Source organism: Hyposmocoma kahamanoa, unplaced genomic scaffold (assembly GCF_003589595.1).
Source record: "Hyposmocoma kahamanoa isolate Upper Pololo Valley unplaced genomic scaffold, ASM358959v1 277, whole genome shotgun sequence".
NCBI lineage: Eukaryota > Metazoa > Arthropoda > Insecta > Lepidoptera > Cosmopterigidae > Hyposmocoma > Hyposmocoma kahamanoa.
In genome coordinates this window covers 1,085,746-1,108,727 of record NW_020653774.1, presented here as the reverse complement: position 1 = coordinate 1,108,727, position 22,982 = coordinate 1,085,746, and the positions used below count along the sequence as shown (strand labels likewise).

The following is a 22,982-nucleotide window of genomic DNA, read 5'->3' as shown; positions in this document are numbered from 1 at the left end:
CATTTCTATATTTTCTCGGATCTGGGTGTTTGTGGCAGCGCCATAGTTTCCAATTTTCATAACATAAATGCTTTTGTTACCTACTTTGGGATCAGAGCGACGTATGTGATATTGTCTGATGTAGTCCAATCCTGTTCCTTTGCGGAGTCCGAGATCCTAAAAACTTACTCCAAGGTACCTTTTCTTGTAGCCTAATTCCTACTATGGTTCCCACTTTATTAATCACAATTAACTACAAAAATTAAAGAAATACACGAAAAGCTCTATAGTGCAAAGCACTTAAATAGGGTAATACCGGGTTAGATGGACATAGGGGGCAGATGGCTAATCGCAATATTTCAATGATCCGCTAACGAGATGGCGATAGTTATTGCTCAGTTCGCATCGTATCATGTCTAAGTACAAGTGTACGGCGAATATGCTGAGCAAAAAAAAAGAAAAAGTAAGTAAAAACCTTATTAATTGTTTTGACTAATGCTTAAATTTTTTAGAGGGTTCATGAGGGTTCATCATTCACACTACAATGAAGTTATTTTTTCGAAATATGTATCATTTTTGTATTTATCGCTTAGTCCACATCCAATGCTTTGTTATAAGCTCAAAATTTTACTTGTCACGTTTATTCTTGTTTAAATTTTACGTGTGGCCACCTCTCCCGGAATATTAAGAAAGATGGCCAATTAAAATCGGTGTAAGATGGCCATGTGACCAACTTATACCGATCACACAAAGATCTAAAATATTAATAAAATAATTTATTTATTTTCGAACTTCTTTTAGATGCATACTAAATACAAAAGAAAGGTAGCCACATTGAGAGGGAATTGCACTGAAAAATCATTAAAAGCAGCTATTAATGCTTAGGAAATGTCCAAATACTTTTAAAGGGCCCGAAACTTTGGTTTGTTTGAAAAACAAATGTACTCGATTTAAATCCGAATAAATGGTTTCATATTTCATAAGTGTATAATAATCGCGAAAACCCAAGAACTCATAGCTATTAAAGCTGCTGCTGTGAACCCGCCTCATCGAAGACTGGCTCCATTGCGTCGTTTGCCACTATTTGGGTTCAAGAAAACTGAGAATTTGACGACATGAAGAAAAAAGAAGACTTAAAAAAACAAAACACCAAGTAAAAGATCTCTATAAGTCTAGAAATAATTACTGGCCATCTTACCCCTATGGGTGAGATATAGGACTATTCCTAAAGTCATCACACCGGACACCTCGGACGAGATGGCCAATCGTATTTTTTTTTAAACTAATTTTAAGGTTGGTGTCAAGACAATTTGTACTATTTTCTGTTAAATAATTAATAGTTAATTCTTCAAAGTTTAACAAGAAATAAATATTTGCAATGTAATATCTAAAATTGTATTTTCGACAGCGTTTAGAAAAAACTATGGCCATCTACCCCGGTTTTACCCTATTAGAAATTACGCTAGTACGAGATAAAAGTGATCAAAGTGTGTAACCCCTTAATATTTTCCAATCGTCTTGAAATTCTGCATACATATATATTTTATACAACACTGTAATGTACCACGCCAGCATATCAAGCTACACATTGACGTATCTTGTTCCGTTGCACTGGAGGCGATTTTCGAACAAAAATGTGTAGTCTGGTGCGCCGTTGTCCATACAACTGTATTTTTTTAAAGTTTCGGTTATAATTTATTATTATATGTGTTCGACTATGATTTCTTCTTAGGGAATACCTATACCCAGTATGGACCTATGTAGTATGATAATAAATGTACAGAAACGCGGCAAAGTACTGAAAATAACTGTTGTATTTCATTTGGGCGTAATGTTAAAGCCGTACACAGGTGCTAAACTGGTAAGTCGTCGCCATTCAGTCTGTTGATATCTGAAAAAGTAAAACAAGATTCGAAGTACCAAGGCATAGTAATGGAATCTTAAAACACACAATAAGAGCGCGTGTCCACGCTAAGAAAAGTCGCCGGGTCTATGCAAGAATTTGTGTCGTGCCTGCGACGACACGCTTTGCCACTATCGTATGGAGCGGGGTGAGGTGCATTGTCAGTAAACAAACGTTTACACGCGTGGACGGGTGTTGCTTAGTAGTCAACATAATGCAACAACAAAGTTCTTCCCACAGCCGGTAGTAAAACCACAGTTACCCAAAGGAGACTCGCAATGCACTGACACATTTTACCCTACAAACGTTTGTCCGAAATTATTCATACTGAGTACATACTCATCATTTTCTCGTCTACAACAGACACGACATGTTTGCGTGGCTAAAGTTATTGTCGTGTACAAGACCATTCTCATATTTTCTGTAGTAGACACGACGAATTTCTTAACGTGTACACGAGCCCTAAAGAAAGGCGAAAACTGTCACATTTTGGTAAATGTCATAATTACTATTTCCAGCCATGTTAAATTTTGGAATAGCGGGGTTTATACGGACACTATCACGCGTGATACAGCAATCGTGCTGGATTGAGCGCTCGTGTAAAGACCTCGGAAGAACCAACACGCACCAGCGCGCGATCTATCTCTATTCTCTAGATCTCGCTATTAGCCTTTACATGGACTCTGTTTCCGTTGTAACAAAAACGAACACGAGCAAACGCGCGAAAGATCGTTAGCTTAATTATTGTAACTTTTTCATTGGAAAAAAACCGACTTCAAAAGTTTGCTTATCGGGTTTTTTCGATTTCCATGGGATCCTCTTATCAGATTCTGACTTCTTGGTGACAATGAAACTGTTACGGACACCTTTGTACATTTTACATTTTCTCTTCTGGTTGTCATAGTCACGGTGATTTATTGATTATACTCGTAAATGTATTGTGTCAAGTGGAAAGTCGGCTTTTATTAGCGGAAAATAATTAGTAATTTGTGATAGCCGAAACGAACCCTGAACGGCATCAAGGACCGCCTCGAGAGTATACCCTTTCAAACAAAAAAGAATTGTCAAAATCGGTCCACAATTGACGGAGAGAAATTGGTGAGAACACTGACATACCTATAAAATTTCAGGACTTTCCTCCATTTTCATGGGATCCCCTCATCAGATCCTGACTTGGTGTCAATGGGACCACCACGAGAGTGCACCCTTTCAAACAAAAAAAGAATTTTTAAAATCTGTCCACAATTGACGGAGATATCTGAAAATATATATAAAACATACGTACAGCCGAATATAATATAATATAATAAAAAAAATATATAAATAATATAATATAAGTATAACCTCCTGCGTTTTTTTGAAACGGTTAAAAATTCAAACTGGTAATCCCACATAATTGCGCGTGCAGGCTTTCCCGCGCGCTAGCGACTGTATAAAGGGGCTACTTGCCTATTCCGAGATTGAACTGAGCTCGGCTTAATGGCAGAGACGAATTATGTGTCCAGTGGACAAAATAATGTCTGATTACGTATAAAGATGTACTTACTTTTATCTGTCTTTCTGGTTGAATGCACTGAGGGGAAACGAGAAGCCGATTGTAGCGATGACCTTGCCTCGACGTGGGCAGTTTGCTTGATTTCCTATAAAAATGATTAACGAAAGGTCATTTGAAGCTTTCCGAGTTATTTTTAAAGTAAGGTAATTAGATAAACAGTTGGTTGAAACGGCGCATGTGACATTTAGTCAAGAAATTTGTTATGTATATTGCTGTGACAGAAAAATAACCCGATGTGTCACTATTTTTATTATCCTAAGTGAATAAGACATGAAGTTACTGATAGAGAAAAACAGATATATTTTTCAAGTTCATTTCTATAAACGTTATTTTCTCGGTTTTGAATTTTGCCACAAGCGCCTTTTCAATAGCGGCAGATATCTTAAAACATAGCTAATTTTGTTAAACTACTAATACATAATATGGTAAACCTTCGCTAGACTGTACGAGCGCGGTTTGATAAGTCCGTGAATTAAAAAAAAAAAAACCTTTTTTTTTATTATGGTTTATTTTTCTACGTAATCCGCTTTCAACAACGCCATGATATCGCAATATTCTAACTTCTTCAACCCATAAAAAAAATCATTTTGCCAAACTGAAAATTAAGCCTCCTTTTCAGCTATAGTTTTCTTTTATAATACCAAAATGACGGAACGGACAAGTGCACGACTGGTCAGAGACACGCCTATCCATAACAGTTGCAGTTGCTTGCTAAAAATTTCAAAGCTCTTAGGGGCATTGCCACTGCGCCCGTCACCCTGAGACATAAGTTGACAAGTCTCATGTGCCTGTAGGATCAACAGCACCCTTCCAAACCGGAACGCAGTAATGTTCACTTTACAGCTTGGCGGCAGAAATAGGTAGGTTCCCTGGACGAACTCTTTCACAAGAGCTTCACTGCTACTAAATCTTCTTCACTTGATGACTTCACACACTTCACATTTAATGCAAATTGATAAAAAAATCGGATAAAAAAACGCCTAAACTGTTGAATGCGGGTGATGTAAATCGAGACAAGATTTGATTTTCTGATTGCAGATGAGAAACGGAATGCTCGAAATACCGTTTTCATCATCTCTTCAAAAATATATCGATCTTATCCATTGACTTACAAATAAATGGACGACGGGTCTAATACAAAAACCACGAAAAAAATGTCCCAAGTCAACCTATTCGAAATTTAAATTGTAATGTCATCGCAGTATCGCGCTGTCAGTCGAACAAATGAAGACTAAAGCGGAGTTTGGCGCTCTGTATACGATTTTAGCGCCTTACAAGTGCGGACACTTTTTAGCGCGGACCCGACTTCCATATAATTGTAAGTCAATGATCTTATCTAACTGTTTTATTTAAATTTTTCATTATTTTCGCGCCAATCTAGAAAAGTAACATCAGTTGCTTAGTAAGAAGTTCTAAATTAAGAAATAAAAGTAAATTCCGAAAGGAAATTCCGTTTTTATTTACTCTTAAAATCACGTACATATTTATCAAACCGGCCGGCAGCCTCGTTCTCAACAACTTAAAAATTAGTACAAAAAATATATCAGAAACTGACCACAAGCGAACTTCTCATGACGCTGGAATTGAGGCATGTGCTGACGGTGTCTTCTGTATAACACTCGTTGGTGATTTCGAAGCTGCTGCTCTTTGAATGGAAAGCTAAGGTATTATCCAGTCGATCTACCTAAAAACGGCTCATTTCCAAAAAAATAATCTTTGACGTATACTACTTAGGAGGTCAAATTGTAACGAAATTTGGTTTTTTTTTTAAATGGAAAATTGACCTATCAATTCAGACTGAACTTCACATTTCACAAAATGCTCAGATTTATAACTTATTAAAATGGTGTCCCTACCATTTCTATGATCTCAATATCCTCCGAATCGCTGTCCTGGTAGCAATCGTTCTTAACGCCTCCAATTTTGCTCTCTATTGACGACACTGAAGACTCGAAGACTAGTTTCTGATCTGACGCATTCACATCTGACTTTACTTCGCTATCTGAGTCTAATAGCATCTGCAGATGGATGTTTTAAATAAAGTTATTGCTTGTCGTCTCTTGGGAAAGTATTTGGGATATTGTTGTATTTCGAGAATTTTCGAATTTTGCAAATTAAAATTTTATAAACATTAAAGTACTTACAAAATGTTCTTTTAGTTTGTTTATCAGTTTCATAAACAAACTTGACGCTATTGGTTAACATTTATTTTATCACCTCGACTATGTGCTTGCTTCCTCCAACATCGCCAGCGCCATCGTGGTGGTGAATTTCGACTTCAACTTGGTGTTCTTTGGGATCTTCTTGGGTTTTTGATAAATTGACACCAGACTTAAGAATATTGGATTTCGTTTTTGCTGTTATCTACAAACAAAATTATGTTAAAATTATCTTTATTTCAGATATTTATATATATATTTATAACAAAAACAAGACGACCGAAAAGATAGCGGTTTGACGACTTCAATTGTTATTGTCGACTGGACTTTGATGTTCCTAATTGAACGAGAGCTACTGCAGATGACAAGAGTTTTCATGAACAGCCTTCCAAACTTCATTTTGATGATATCGTTACATGATGATCATTATCAATCTGAAGATCATAAACACTCTGCTGCTGATTATAAATATCTATCTATATTTATAATGTCATCTTGAATGTCATGCTCTATGACATTCAAGGATAAAGTTACTCTATTGTAACTGTAGTTTCTTAATTGATAACAGTTTCAACATTATTTTGCAGTTACATATGATAGAAATGAATGTAGCCGCTTCCAGGATCTTTAGCTCTAGTTACTTTGTATGTGGAACAACCATCGGTTTTTAGCAACCCAATGCTTTAACGCCTTAGCCGCCTCGTCATGCGAGTTGTTCATCCCTATAGAAAGAAGAGAAAATGAAACAATCGTCGGTTTTTATTGCACGGTAGAGGGCAATTTGCGCTTTTAAAATAAATCAGTGACCAGATCATTGATGTCCTCAAAAGGCTGGGATCCGAAGTGACGAGAATAAAAGAAGTTGTATGAAAAGGGTAGTTGATTTATGTAAGGATGTAACAGGATAGAGTAAAGTGACATTCTATTGTCTCTGCCTACCTCTCATGTGGGATAATGGCGTGAGCTTATGTATGTAACATAAATCAATCACTCGCTGGCTCCCGTGTTCCATTGACGTTGCTGTATGTATAGTTTATTCTAGCAATAGAGCTCCTAGTGGAAGAGTCCCTCCAAGGAAGTAGTCCCTCCTTACCTATTGCTGCCGCCAAGCAGGAATGTGAGCATTACTGCGTTTTGATTTTGAAGGGTAAGGGTCCTGGTGAAATAACAGGCACGAGAGACTTATCAACTTATGTCTCAGGGTGACGGGCGCAGTGGCAGTGCCCCTCAGATCTTTGTGTTTTAAAGTTCTGAAAGGTTTCGGTTTTCGGAAAGGTGACACTCATTTAAGTTAAAACGTAAAAGCTAAATAAATAGAGAGTATATTGCCATGACAGTTAGACGCATGCGGTCGCTGCGCGGCGGCCACGCGGAGTTCGCTCGGTGACCGCGCGGGGTGAGCGCGACTTGTGCATCCCGTGCTGCCGTCTGTACATTGAATTTAGTATATTCAACATGATCATTATTTCTATTTCATTCTCACCTTGTACGAGTTTATTGAATCATCGTCGTCAGACGAATCGGAATCTCCGATATTTAAACTCCAGCACTTGCAGCAGCTCACAGCCATTAGAACCATCATGCAGTCGGAAGCATGCTGCAAGAATAAAACAATATTCTTACTCAACATCTTGACCTAAGAAACTTGTTATGTGTTGCTATCTTTCGGAATTCCCAAAATCAGAATATCTGGATTGCAGACTGACCACTGCCGTAAATTTGTAAGAAAATGCGAAGAAGTTAGTAGCAGTAGATCTCCTTGTGAAAGAACTCATCCAGGGAAGTAGTACCACTACCTATTTCTGTCGAGTATGTGTACGAGTATAAGATTGAGCTTAGTATAACACATTGCATGAGACCCGTTGACCCTCAGAGCGATGCCACACATCGCAACGTTACGTGGCACTTACGCACCACAGCACCCCTCCTCACTTCGTTTCCTGGCCTCTAGTCCGTGCACGCGTTCCGTCGCCGCGCGCTTTCTCAACACACCATTTTGCACGCAGTATTCATATTTATATATAATAGCATCGCTCTTATGCACCTCGTTAAATAAGAAAGTTGTATACCTGAGCAATTTGCCATATTTTTCGATACTTTGCTGCCAACGGGTGGAGATCATAACAACTAATCGTAAACATTGTATGCTTGTTATGTTTACATTATTAGACCACGAATGTAAGAAACTTTTATATTGGTTTTAAATAATGGAGAAAGAAATGAAACCTTGTCTTTAGTACATTATTTATGAATCTGTGAACCCTATGTGATACATAATTAATATGTTAGCTATATGTCAGATATGTTTCTGTTTATGCCAATGTCCTATGCTTAGACTTGTTTATTTTTTTTCCATCCTAACCTTAGAGGATGGAAATAACACATCGAATTTTCTATGGTTTGTCTATTGGAGGATGAAGGCTCAGTGGCAAGTATCATAGACAACAGAATTTTGATTCAGAACTTTTCGATACTTATACTTCGACTCAGAGCACCTTTTCGATATTTTTTATGAAATTATAATAGATAGACTACAGTACAAGAGTAGAAAAAAACAGTTTTGATCTTAAGACGAGTCACCTGGGAAGCAGGGAAAACTGTTTTGCTAGATGAAACAGCTTGGGTGTATACTATTAAATAACGATCTGATAAAATATGTACGCTATACCTAAGGATTGTCTAAACAATGTACTAATTAATTAAACACGATAGGATGTACTTTACACAATCATATAAAATCCCGATAACAGGCTAAAATATAAGTCTAAATTGAATTAGGAAATGAAACTATTTTTCCGGATTTAAATCGCGTATATTTGTTTTTTCAAACAAACCGACGTTTCGGGCCCTTTACAGGTTCCGTGGTCACGGTTGACTGAGGTGGTACAGTCCTCAACCAGTTATGGCTAATATTAATGCAAACCACCCTATTTTTTCACTATAGTTACAATAGTTATTAATTACATACCTTATTTTTAATTTTACGCTATTTATTTATGCTATTATTTATGTAGCGTAAATTGGAATTCTGGGATGGGCCCGAAACGTCGGTTTGTTTGAAAAAACAAATATACACGATTTAAATCCGGAAAAATAGTTTCATTTCCTATGTGTAACAATCGCGAAACCTAAGAACTAAATTGAATTATAATAATAAATAATATAAATATAAATAAAAGAATTATAATGAATAAAATATCAAACTTTGCACATAATTATCACATGGAGATATTTATTTTTAAATACTACAGAGAACCTGCTTAATTTTGGTTTTCAACTGAAGCCCTACAGTTATTTAATTCACATTTACAACCCAACGGGTGAACAAAACAGCGCGCCGCTCGCTGCCCCGTCATTCGCCATCGGGCGTTTGTCAATCGAGGTTCTGTGTCAAATTTTCTCCGCTTAATCTTATATCATTCATATTACATTACCTCGGCCCCAAACCTGCTAATTTTAAATCACCTCGGTGTGTGTCGATGGCAGGATTATGCACGTTTGGTATTCTATTAAAATTTAAGAGCACTTGCTTCAGCTTGACAGTGGCTATCGAGTTACTTTTCGACTGCCATTGCAATCTACAACCAAATCACGAACCACCATTCTGAAATTTTTAAGTTTATTGAATGTCACGATGTTTGACCACCGTGTTATTCAATTATTTTTGTGAAATTACTCCACTCGTATTCTCTCGATCCGGCTGGATGAGAATCAACCTCTTCCAGAAAATCGTACCAAACGCTATGCCAATTAAGCCACGGAACGAACTAGCGGTCCTTATGAATTTTTATATGTGCTTGTTGCAGAATAGATCTTTGTTTTTGGTTTTTAACATTGACTTACAAATAAATGGACGACGGGTCTAATACAAAAACCACGAAAAAAATGTCCCAAGTCAACCTATTCGAAATTTAAATTGTAATGTCATCGCAGTATCGCGCTGTCAGTCGAACAAATGAAGACTAAAGCGGAGTTTCGCGCTCTGTATACGATTTTAGCGCCTTACAAGTGCGGACACTTTTTAGCGCGGACCCGACGTCCATATAATTGTAAGTCAATGGTTTTTAACGACTTTTTGCCATAACGCCATCAGTGAGAAATCTAAAAATCGCAATTTTGAAGTTTTCGCAAATTTGTAAACGATCTAGTTTAGGTATGTGGTCTATGGATCTAGTTTTATCAATATGTCAAAGACCCTACACGAATTTAATTAAAATTGTTTTCGAACATGAAAAGAAAGATCTTTTATAACGACTCTTATATTATGAATGAACGAAAAGTTTCAATTTTGCCTAAAAAAATTATTTGCGTAACTCGATCCAGAGCCAGAATTTTAAGTTCTATATCTGTAATATAAATAATTCATTTTTATCGTTATACCGCTTTCAGACTTCAGAAAATGGAATATTTCGGAAGTTATTTCACTCTAGTATTTTTATTGTAGCATTCGCTCCTATAAATAATAGCGTATTGGTATTTGGATCGCCTACGCACCACCACGTGCATCCGGGTTGACGAATGAACACAGACTAGAACGTTTCTCGTAGCAAGTTCGTGTTCTGTTGTTCCAGAATTAATTGTCATTTTGATCAACGTCTTGAAGTAGTGGGTAGGTGGATTGCGGTCTTGCATCTGGGGGTCGATTCAGAACCGTACGATAACTCAGTTGTCGACCGATTCGATTTGATATCGTACGATTTATTTTCATTTTGATTCACAACACCCGAATCGAACGTCGAACCGTCGTATTAGAAACCGAACCGAAATGACGTCACTCCCGTAGGATTACTCTAACTTCTCGACCGGCAAAGGCTACAAATTTTATTCAGAACAAGAATTAATATGGAAATCTCTTATTATTTTAAGTAAAGTCTGGATTTTGTTCAATTTTATTAATTTATTTTAATGCAAGTCTAATCCGAACCAAACGTTTAACTGAATAGCTCAGAAAGCGCCCTTCGATTCGAGAATGATATCCAATCGAAGGAGTGATTCGATTAAAATATCGAAGAGTTCTGAATCGGGGTCCTGATGTCGGAGCCGTCAGGGCTTAGAACTGAATCTTCAGACATCGTTTAGGCATATTTAGGAATCATACTATGAGATTACATTTTTTAAGAGTAACACTGTATATTTTAATCACTTTAAAATCGAATAACATCTTGGACTTTTTATTAATTTTAACGATCAAATCAGGTACTAAGCGAAACGTAGGACAGTTTCTGGGTAGCGTGTGTACAACCCGAGAATCCAACTACCACTGTGTCCTCACTCGTCTACCACCACTGTTCCCCGTCAAGGTCTACCGGCAGTGGGAGCGTGTGATACACTCTGTAAATGCAGGTGGCGCCTGTCTCGCAGTTTTTCGTCCGTGCACATTACCGTTTCCGTTATATAGTAGAATATCAGTACAGAGTAAGTACCTCAAAAATTCGTGAAATCATATTTATTTGCCAAGTTTTATTGAAATTGGTCACCGGAAAGTCCGCGAAGCCGGATTCATCATTCAATGAAATTACTACTGAGGTGCCCTCTTTCCAACAAAAAAGAATCATTGCATATGATCGCCTAAAGTACTTACTTACAAAAAAAACTTTTTGAAGTTGGTTTTGAGGTACGGTGAGATACGGTGTGAAAACATTCCAAACATGTTCGTGATAGAAAAATTTACCTCGAAATTTTACTAGAAAACCGCTGTATTCAATAGGTACTTTAGTCATATATACCAATATTTTTTTTTAATATCAACTGAACTAAATAGAACACGTATAGCATATCTCGCGGGCACTCGAAGGCACTCGTGGGCACTCTTGGCACTCTCGGACTCACGCGGGCACTCACAGGTACTCGCAAGCACTCAAAGGTACGCGCGGGCACTCGTGGCTCTCGCGGGTGCTCGCAAGCAATCGGATGTACTTATAGGCACTCATAGGCACTCAAAGGCACTCGCAGCACCTAACTTAAGTAACGACTTGAAAGCATTTCCACTATATGTGGTGGAGTCGCAGCCTTACAATCTGAACAGATTGTTACATTACAGACGAATGCTCTCGGTGAAAGAGGCTACCGAATGTTACAAGTGTTGCGCAACGAACCCTCGGCTCACCGCCTGTAATGCGCGCTTTTGACTGTTACATTACAAGCGAATGTTCGCTGTGAAGGAGCGCCCCGAAACGAAAACTGAACTGAATGAAAGAACCGTAACAAACGCATAGAGAAATTGGTAAGGACTGCTGACTCGATTTGTAGCTCAGTTGGTAAAGCGGTCACCTTGATATAGCACAGACGCAGGTTCGAATACTGCCAAAAACGGACGATGTGATCCCAAAATGGTGAAAATAGTAAAAACTCATTTCATCAGTGTTTTTAAACTATTTGGATACCATCTATTTATGTTTATCATATATTTTTTTGCACCATACATGTTCTCCTTAAAATAATAGTCAATGAAAAATTAAAAGGCTGTCAAAAATATAATTCTCATTACAGTTTTATATATTACACTTAATGGGTGTATCACGCATCAATTAATGAAATTGTCTCCTGTTCACACTTGTTGTTCACACTTTTTCAAGAACTTGTCTCCTGCTACAGTTGAAAAAAATTGTCTCCTGTTTCAAAATCAGTAGCATGCATGTACCAAACATCTGTTGTAATAATAACTGCAAACCAACATGTTCTAAGGTTTTCAAGGTATCAAGGTTTAAACTTATGGTAAAGAAAAGGATTCAACATGGACTAAGGTCACTGGTTAAAGTGCACTGATGTGTCGGACGAAAACGAAACGAAAACGGACGATGTGATCCCAAAGTGGTGAAAATAGTAAAAACTCATTTCATCGTAAAGTTACTTTATTCGTATTAGTTTTTAAAATAAGCGTTAAACATATTACAATAACTTGCGTAAGTAATTGAATAATTAATATAATTTTTAAATAACATCTGTTCATATAACAATCATCGCAAAAAACAAAAATTAAAAAAGTTGATGTTTTTTCAAACATTTTCTGAATTTATAAAGGACTTATATGTTTCGTAATTCAGAACCTACCATTTATAAAGCTTCCTGCGACCTCCATCCTCATCATTCACATGAAAACGGTTCACTTTGCAACATCCGGTAAAGGTCTTTCGCATATGAAAGCGAATTGAGTGTCACACCAAATATCATCTAAAAGACCGCCGCGAACCATTGAACCGCAGCTCTGGTTATTACCATAAAGGTCAAGGTGACCAGAGTTGTCGGGATGGGGCCAATTGTTAGGTTGTCCTTCCTTCCAGCTCGCAAAACCTGCCTCGTGAAGACTTTGCCCTGGAAGACAATATTGTAAATATTATGTCAGAGTGTAAGACCTGATTATCGAGCTAGTTTTCTTTTCTATTATTTTAAATTATATTTGAAATTAATCAAACAAGATTTTTATTTTAACGAACTATTTGTATTTATGCAAGTAGCCAAACTATTAACGCCAGGTAGTTTGTCTGAGCCCGCACCTCCATTTTCCTTTTCCATCCCATCCGTGCTACGCCCAAGCCGCATAAATCGCCAGTGAAATTAAAAATAATTGTGTGTGACGTTGAAAATTCGAACTTAAAAATCCGCATCCGCAACATCGCATTTTTTATAAATTAACTGCCCGCATCTCCGCCTAGCATTAAGCTGTGTACGCAAGTGTTTACATGGTGGCGTTATTGGTGGTCCGCCGCAAGCGAATTGGTGAAGCGCTACGCACGAGCCCTTTGACGTTTCGGACAGTAAAGGTTGGTGGTAACACGGCTTCCCTTTCTTTTACTTGCGAGCCCACGTTTCCAGCAGCTCTCCACGAGCTATCGAAGGTATTTTAAGTTTTTTCATATAGCGTCATCACAAACGTTTCCTTTTTTTTGAACATTTTTAAATGAAGCTGTACTAGTTGATAGTCTTTCGTTCAGTTTTGTCGATAGATTTACCTAATTTTCAATATGGAGAACAATTGGTTTGTAATAGAATTTGGTAAGAAGTATATTTTTTTGTAAATATATCGACAAAACTAAGTAAATATATATATATATTGTTCTTTATTGGTAATTCAAGATAAAAAAAAACCAGTTTCTGCGTAAAATGATTGCATTATCTTTATCGATCAAAGTACCACACTACCTTGGTATTTTCTCGTTCATTCTGATCTGAAACATCAGAAGATGCACATGTAATTCTTTTACATACAAATCTGTGATCAATCGATCGTTTTTCGAGTAAATTAGTAATCTAAAGTCTTCGCATACGTGATAGGTACAGTTATGCAGTGTTACATTGTGGTAGTTACTTGTTATTGTTTATGTACACCAAAACCATAGGAAAAGCAGTTCGTCAACGTGACGACGCCATATTTTTGAAGCCCGCTTAGACGTAAATATTAAGTACTTAGAATTGATCCCAGAATACATCTTGTAATAATATATTCTTTTTCTAAAACATATTCTCTATATTCTTTTTTTAATCTCTAGTCTTTCTATCGTATTGGCTCCTTCTTTCTTCTCCGGCTTCATGCTTCTGCTTAAACGTGATCTCGACTGCGGATTCAGGGGAAGTGGCTAGTTGCCTGAGCATCATTCGGCTTCTCTCGCCATGATGCTATGTAGTAAACATGGACCCATATCAAAGATACACGAGTTTCTTCGATAGTGAAGCTAGTGAAGTGATATGTAATCAAGATGTAGATAGACATTGAAGTAAACAAGTGAAGTTCACAGACACAAACACACAAATCTCCTGGTTAAATTCTAATAGTAATAAGCTATGGTAACGTAAATAACTGTATGTTCTCATGGTAAATTAAATAGTAAGTACTTAAATGTCAGTAGTGTATTACCAGTGATTTAGTGTAAAAGAACCAGAATACTAACCAGACAGTATGTAACATGTTCTCTGATTTTTTTTTCACTTGATAGAAATCCATTTGCAAGGGATATCCTAGGATGCTCAGCACTAAATACTATTGTAGCTGCATACGTTACGTCTGCTCGCTGCGACATGGTAATTTTTGTTCTGCGCGGCAAAGATTTTTTTCTGAAGGACATTTTGCAATTGGCCGCAGATGGCCTTGACTGGGCCACCAGATGAATGGGCGAGCTGAACACCCTTAACCCTTTAAAAATAACCCCACGTGTGCACGGACCTCGACTCAGGGCGCTACTGGGGAATTCCGCCAAAAGGCCGTGTACGACCTCGCTGCCGAGGATGTTGGTACTTGACGGATTGGAATGATAAGCGATCTGGTTGGCCTTCAAAGTGGCGAGAGTGATAGGGTCGTTGAGGACTTTCCTTGGCCGACGGGTCCTACGTACGCGGTGGAGGTGTTTCCTGAGGGGGTACGTCCCCACCTTGGATGCAGTCACCACAAGACACAACCCGGGTTGGAGAAGTACTTCATCGATGCCTGTTTCATGAATTGAGCTATTGTAGAGAGCCGTAAATCTATATGGAGGTCTAGAGGAGGAGGTACCACGGGACACTCGTCGCGTTGCGCATGAATCTATTTTAGAGAGCCTGCAAGCGGTGAATGAGGGCGGGATTTACCTGTGCTAATGCGACCCTAGCGTATGTCATAATTGAGTGGATGCAGGTCGTGTACATCACCTTATTACGAAGGGAGAGTTTACTATGGTTGTTGAGAAGGTGGCGGAGGCGGCTCCTTACAAAGTGGACGCGATCGCGGACGGTTTTCACGTGTGTTTTAAATGACAGCTTCCTATCGAACGTAACTCCTAGAGATATTTGACCGTATTATGGTACATATACCAACAAACATTGATTTATGTAAGTCTATCCCAGGCACAGATTTACCCCAAGTTTCTCATTCAACATGTCTATCATAAAAATTTGAGAAATTACACCGTGTGATAGCAGAGAGAAATTCAATTTACTCCAAATATAAATCCCTATTACAAATAATGTGACCAAATATAGAAACTGACCATGTATAGTATTCCAAGTTTCATTAAATAGAATGAATCCTAGAAGCAAGTGATCTTTCCACTTCGACAGCATGGTATTAGCAGGATGCAGCTCAAAGATGCTGGATATGACTTTAACCTCCTCATCGCTGTTTACGATAGCCAGATGTCCTCCTTCAGCCAGGCAGATCTTGTAGGCATCTGGCCAGGTTTGAGGTTGCAGATGGAATTTGTAGCATCGGCCTGGTGTTTCGTAATATTTATATTCTGAAAAGTAGTAATTATATTACGGACACAATATTGTTGTATTTGTTTGTACACAATTTGTTGTAATGTAAAGTCCCTGATCATCATGCATTGATCGCAGCTGGTCATAACTACAAGACGAATCTAAGAATATAAATTCAAATAACCTTTCTCTTTCCTATACTTTTTGACGACATCAAAAGTTATACCTAAGTGCACAATTACCTGTACATTGTATTATGATTGTAAACGGAGTTTAGTAAGAACAATTTTTTTTTTCAGATTTATGCTCAGTGCCTATTTATTTTACTTTTTTTTACATAAAAGAGTAAGTGCGCGTTTCACTTCCATCTCACGTGATGGAAAGTGATGATGAGGTCGATGATGGAGGATGCGCACCTAAAAATGCCTATTCACTTACGCCTTGAAAAGGCCTAAGTCATAACGTTCAGGGAATAAGTCTGCAGGCAGGGAATGTCACTCCACAGCCTTTCGCCAAATAAATGTGGAGAATCCTTGGAATATCTTCAATATAGGGGTGGAACCCCGGCTTAAGTCTGGTCCCTTATAATGGAAAGGGGAATTAGATAATGCATTGCCATTTACATTCTCCTTGATATATCTAGAATACCGGTAAGCAGACAACTTTATGGCGATACCACAACATCAGTATGATTATCTCTTCTTTCTAATTGTAGCTTTCGTCAGAAAGTTATCTACTTTGCTGCCTAGTGTTGACGTTTTGATAGCGCTGCCGCTGCCCACTTATATTCTACAGAATTCGCATTGTGCTTTTCATTAAACGTGATAATAAAATTATAGTCTGCGTTGCGTGCATAGTGTATATACTGTTGAGTTAAGCAAATTAATTAGTCATATAAAATAGGTCGCCTAGATTAATTCGTTTCTAATCATGTCAGAAGCACAATCATATTTACACAACACAAAAGCTACTTCCAGTTAGACAAGACCCATGTTTTCTACAAACAAAACCAGTAGATAACAATTCTTTTCGGTCTAGGAAACTTCGCCGTTTCAATAACGAACACTCTTAAATCCAAACGTCAAGCAAGTTCTTGTATCATTCAATTAACAATCCCATCACATATATCAAAATATTAGTGTAACCGTCTATGACTACCTATGACATTTTACTAATTTTGCAGTGTCCATTTTTTTGTTGTTACCTTAGACGATTACAGTTAGCCTGATATATGCCATTACTTGGCAAAGGCCTCCCCCTGATCCTTTTTCGCATCCCGATCCTGAGCTAGACGATTAAATAGGAAATTAAACTATTTGTCCGGATTTAAATCGCGTATATTTGTTTTTCAAACAAACCGACGTTTCGTGCCCTTTACAGGTCCCTTGGTCACGATTGACTGAGGTGGTACAGTCTTCAACCAGTTATGTCTAATAGTTATTAATTAAATACCTTATTTTTAATTTTACAAAGAAAACATTCCAATTTACGCTACATTAAGTTTTACAAATTATTTTATTGAATGAATTTTTATTAAGTTTAATTTATTATTAATTATTAATAGAAATTATAATAAACTAAAACATATTAATTAGTACTGCAGTCTTATGTCTGTTTGGGATTTTTCATTAGAGGAAATACTGGATCCCAAACTGGTGGTACGGAGAAACTATCTTTCCTGTTGAAATTAGGATATTTTTTAATTTCAATGGCCTCTCGCAGCATCCTGGGTAGATAACGGACTTCTTTTGCAAGGATCTGGGGTTTGTCAAACTTCATTGAATGTGTAGGTTTATCCATGACATGCTCGCAGACTACAGACTTGTTTACGCGACGGTGTTTGACATCAGCTATATGTTCTTTGACGCGGGTACAAATACTTCGCTTTGTTTGTCCAATATAAGAGAGACCGCACTCACAGTCAAGCCTGTAAACTCCTGCATCCTATAAAGGGCCCGAAACGTCTGTTTGTTTGAAAAAACAAATATACGCGATTTAAATCCGGAAAAATAGTTTAATTTCCTATGTGTAACAATCGCGAAAACCTAAGAACTCGATATAGACGGTTAAATGTTTTATAAAAGTGCAGAAACTTATACAAAAAAGTATTTACCAAAATCCACACTTTCACAGTCACAAATAATTTATAATCAGTTGGTTGCAGTGTATAAGGTCAATGACACCCGAAAGAAGAGGAACAATTCATTTACTTTTCGACTACATTCTCAAATTTTAATAAGCATTGTGCTCCTGTCGCATTAACTAAATGGTAACATGGTTTAATTCACCAGATTTAGAGGCTGGTCTTTCACCTTGTTTTACCTTAGAATCACTGATACTATTTCTATATCCAAGACAAAGCTTCTCCTAGCTTTCACATCACCACCACCATTATCGCCATCAACCCATTTGTACGTGCCACTGCTGAGCACGGGTCTCCTCCAGGTGGAGGTTTTAGGCTATAGTCCGCTACGCTGGCCTAATGCCGGTTGGGGACTTCACACGTATACCGAGGGTTGTAAACCCTTCTACGAGGAGCAGGTTTCACCACAATGTTTTTTTAGAGCTTGTGATAAATTTCAAATTCAATTACGCACATGAATTTCGGGAACCTCAGAGAGGCGAACCCGGATTCAAACCTTGTCTAAGAGGTGGTAGGTGAATATCATCATAATAAAATAGCATCGTTTTACATAGTAGTACCCAAATATGTTTTCGGAGTCACTTTACAATAGATGCTTATAGATTCTTGGCAAAGATAATTTGATAAACGATTACAGATAAATATACTAACCAGGATCATTAGTTCCGCATTCACTCTTAATATTATGAATCTCCTTATTATACTTTCTATAGCAAATGAAGATATAAGGTTGGTTGCAATCCACAGCGTCATTTGTACCAGAAGGAAAAAGAACTGTGCAAGGGTGCGGTATCTTTCGAGAACACATCTGAGAACTGCTAAGTTCAACCGGCATCTTCCACAGGGGAGTACCTGTAATACAATATTTTGTGTGTTATTCTATCGTATCTAGTCGCACTCCCGTTTTATTATTTAAAGACTTTGGATGCATTGCTTGGCTGCCTGATGCATTAGCAATATCATATTTTGCTACCTTCCAAATAAAGGAATACAAGAACGCCAGTGATGTAGAAACACAGATAAAAAGGAACTCTTTTAATTTTGAGTTGACACAGGCTGTCACCCAAAACCATTAGACAAATTCAACGTCTTTACTTGTAGTCAACGGAAATGTGATGCAAAAAATATATACCTACCATCAATAGAGGTAAAATCACCCTTGGAGAACCAAGAGTGAATGCCGGTGTAGACGCCACAATTGACACCAACGGCATCTTTGCTTATGAATAACATGGCGTTCAGCATCAGGTCATCCGACGGAGACGCAAGGTCAGCACCTAACGAAGTCATCATTTTCGTATTGAGCACACGTATACGTTTTTTATGCATCTCGAGAGAATCGACTTTACAAATCACAGAAGACGCTTGATTTTGTACGCAAACGATTACAAGTATTTTGTTACTTTGTATAAATTGTCTATAGAAATGTATGATTTATATTCCTCGTGGTTGTAGGCATTCTTCTCAGAGGAAGCAGATTGATAATGTACTGCTATTGATATGCTTACCTTCGAGCTGGCACCGTGTACGGGCGTCACGCCAGTCTGTTGGTACGCGATGCATCTTCATCCAGCCCCCTATGGTCGCCACGTATTTGTAATCAGGTCGAAATTTTGGATGTACCCTATCCAATTCTCCTGCATCTGCAATAATTCTCATTGTGTTAACAAATTATTTATAACATTACATACATACGTATTATCACGCCTTTCTCCCACTGGGGCAGGCAAACACATTGACAAACATCCTTCGCTTCTTCTACTGTTATCAGTCTCTTCTTACATGCTGTTTTATTTTTAATACTTATAACCCAGTCTATTTTAAGGACACCCTAATCTGATCAAGATAAGTACGCCAAGGTATACCTCTCCCCGCGTCTCCATCCACATTCGCTCTATAAATTTGTACAGTTAATCTACCGACATTCATTCTGTTGTGTTCATGTAATGTGTTTCCTGTTGGCGATTTTGTAGATATAATTTTACTAGATTATATACGTACATTTTGTCTAATAGTTATTTATGTGACACAAAATCAAACGCTTTAGGAAATATGACGAGAAGTAAAAAACAGTACAAACAGTAATCATTACAGAAATTGTGCAATGATACTTTTAGATCACAGTTAAGCTATTTCAATAAAAGAACATAAAATGTAAATGTAAAATGTAAAATTTAAACTTACCGATAATAACCACAAGAAACACTAACAAGAACAGTCGCAACATTGTTGTGCAAAAACGATGCGACCGAATTTTTGCGAGTAAATGATAAATAACTCTCAATGAACATCTATTTATATCATACCTAATTGAACAATTAATAAAACACATAAAACAAATTTAAAGCAATTTAATACTTGCTGGTGCCAGACTTATATACTTTGACTGCGTATAATAAGTAGTTCGCGTAGCCTAATGTACTATACTAATAATACTATACTAATAATAATTTTCATTAAAACATCGATGTGAAAAGGTAACATAAATAAAATAAAATATGTATCTGCTCCAAGGTCGTGACGCTCCGCATCTAAAATCTGCCGTGTCTGAATTGGCTCCTCAGATTCTAGGGTTCTAGCTACTTTCGTCGATTGAGCTCTGCTACAGCTATGCTTGAACAGATTTACGCTTGCGAGGCAAAGCGGCATCGTGAAACGCCTCTCATGTACTCATTGTAAACCTACGTCTCCTTTCTGACTGCCGTTCAGCTTTCAAAACACATGGTCTTTGAGACTCTTCAGGCGTCTCTTCAGTGAGGATGCGTGAACCTCCGTATCTAAAATCTGACGGGCCAGAGTCTGCTTCACGGTCTCGGCAACCCTTTGAGCTTCGTGACACTCGGCGTCTACATTTTGCCGTGTCTGAATTTGCTCCTCAGATTCTTGGGTTCTAGCTACTTTCGCCACTCGAGCTCTGCTTTAGCTACGCGCTAAATCAGTTTTACGCTGGTGAGGCATATCAGAAGCGAAAATAATAAGTACCTAACAAATGGTTCGGTAAGTATATCTAGCTACCTAATTATGATATAGAAAACTTTTAGTTTCGCTACTTAATTGGTAGAGTACCTGGGTCTAGTACGAATCCACCCGGATCGAATGAATTTTTTTTTAAGTGTTTGATCTTTGATTATAATCATTATAACTAAGTAGTGGAATAATTTCACAAAAAAAATGATTGAATGTCATGGTAGTAGAACATCGTGACATTCAACAAACTTAAAAATACTTATATGGCCAGGCTAAATAAGTAAGTCAGTCGGTAGAGCATTATGGGTATTTATTACATATAAATAAACGGGACACAGAGATATTACACAGATACCACGACGTACTTATTATAGCACATGAAAGACTTCAAACTCGAACCAGTGTTAGACGCGGACTCTTGGATACTAATTGGAGCGCGCGGGGATGCGGGTCGGTAATCACGCATAAAACGGAAGTTATCGGAAGTCCGTTCGTTATTACCATACTTGGTCATTAAAAAGTGATATTTTGGCAAAACAGGGTCGACGGCGAGAAGCGCCATCTACATTCGCAAAGACTAATCTACTTCCTCGAGGATGGGTCGTCGCGATATTGGGTAGGATGCTTTCGAGTACGCTTCGGGCGCACTAGATGGGGTTGACACGCTATACTTATTTATCTTGTAAAAATCCACAAAATTTCTTACTTTTACCTCTACTTATAATTTAAACAAACAACCTGTAGGACAACTAGAACGATAACTAAAAATAATTAGAAACTAATTGAATTCTTCGTACCACCAAATTTTAATAACTTCTCCTAGGTCCCATCTATTTCTATACCAAAACTCATCAAGTTTGGTTCAGCCGTTTAGGCGTGAAAATGTAACAGACAAAGGTACTTTCGCATTTATAATATTAAGTAGAATGAACTATAAATTTTTCGTAGTCATAAGTATGTAAATACATTGTTGTACCATAAAACAGATTATAAATTTTAACAAAAAATAGAGTCAGTATACAAAGGCGAGTTTATCAGCTAAAGGGATTTCTTTAACTAATCTTAATTATTTTATTATTTATCTAAGGCTGTGAATGCCTGGAATAATTACAATGCACGTTTTGGTCAATATGTCAAACGGGGGTTACATCGCTACACTACAACATCGATGCAAACGCGTGACCGCGTCGATACAGTCGTTTATGTTGAATAATCATGTACGTAAAATCTGTATAGGTTTATGCACAATATTTTGTTTTGTTAATTGTAAATTTAAAAGTGAAATTAATAAATACAATAAATAAATAAATTAGTTAAGTAAATGTAGACGATTAGCGACTGTATCGCTACATCATCGCGTTTGCATCGCGTTTGCGTCGCTGTTAAAAGTCACCGTGTGTAACCTCTCTAAAGAAAGCTCATTGATACAACGTAACCAAACTCACATCACTTGCAATTTTCACCATAAAACGTTTTTACATTAGTCGATTCAGCATTTTATATTCTTTTGTTGTGAAGTATTTAATAGTTTTCATCGTTGCTCCACTCGCACAATGGCCTAACATATTGTAAGGAAGATTATACATAGACCAAATTTGAAGAAAAAACATTTAAGACTCGAGGGTTGTTCAGACATGTTATCCGCTCACGCGATGCGCTCATCCTACCGCAAAATGGCGGCTATTTGGTTTCGCAAATTAGAAAAGGATTCAGTTTAAATACAAGTTTTTATAAATAAAAATTATTATTCTGCATTGCTTGATAAATACCTTCCGTACTACAACAAAAACATCTCAAATAAAATGCAGTAATACACCGCAAATCCTGCACTTAAAAAGCACTAATGAAATTTTTGGTGTACTTGGGTAAATATGACAATATTCCGTTTGAGTGGTTCTAACGTTTACCATGAAATTACTCCTTAAAGTATAGTTTATAAACATCTATATTCAGGGTAAACTAAAAAAACGCTATTTACGGTATGTTTTCAATAAATAAACACCGAAATCACCAGCCCAAACAATAACACACACGATTGTCGTGACGTATTTTTTAAGTTGTTTATTTTTTTTAAATGACAGACTCGGGCATTAAAAACTTTATGGTTTGCTA

The 22,982-nt window shown here is 37.4% G+C and overlaps 2 protein-coding genes across 4 annotated transcripts; both read right to left on the bottom strand.

Moving 5' to 3' along the window:
- Positions 1-1,807: 1,807 nt before the first annotated feature.
- Positions 1,808-7,900, bottom strand: LOC113229117. 2 transcript variants are annotated; one of them, XM_026462613.1, is made up of 7 exons: positions 7,666-7,900; positions 7,080-7,193; positions 5,655-5,801; positions 5,294-5,455; positions 4,993-5,121; positions 3,429-3,522; positions 1,808-1,870 (listed from the first exon to the last, which is right to left on the bottom strand). In XM_026462613.1, exons 1-7 carry the CDS (start codon positions 7,735-7,737, stop codon positions 1,833-1,835), a joined length of 756 nt encoding a protein of 251 aa, XP_026318398.1. In that variant the 5' UTR covers positions 7,738-7,900; the 3' UTR covers positions 1,808-1,832. The 2 variants fall into 2 exon arrangements, with proteins under 2 accessions (XP_026318398.1, XP_026318399.1); XM_026462614.1 differs by having other exon boundaries at positions 4,993-5,082.
- A 4,639-nt stretch (positions 7,901-12,539) lies between these two features.
- On the bottom strand, positions 12,540-20,147 carry LOC113229114 (C-type mannose receptor 2-like). Of its 2 annotated transcripts, XM_026462607.1 has the most exons (6): positions 20,088-20,147; positions 19,412-19,546; positions 19,040-19,180; positions 18,555-18,755; positions 15,553-15,798; positions 12,540-12,907 (listed from the first exon to the last, which is right to left on the bottom strand). In XM_026462607.1, the coding sequence occupies exons 1-6, from the start codon at positions 20,128-20,130 to the stop codon at positions 12,699-12,701; spliced, it is 975 nt and encodes a 324-aa protein (XP_026318392.1). In that variant the 5' UTR covers positions 20,131-20,147; the 3' UTR covers positions 12,540-12,698. The 2 variants fall into 2 exon arrangements, with proteins under 2 accessions (XP_026318392.1, XP_026318394.1); XM_026462609.1 differs by lacking the exon at positions 19,040-19,180.
- Positions 20,148-22,982: the final 2,835 nt, after the last annotated feature.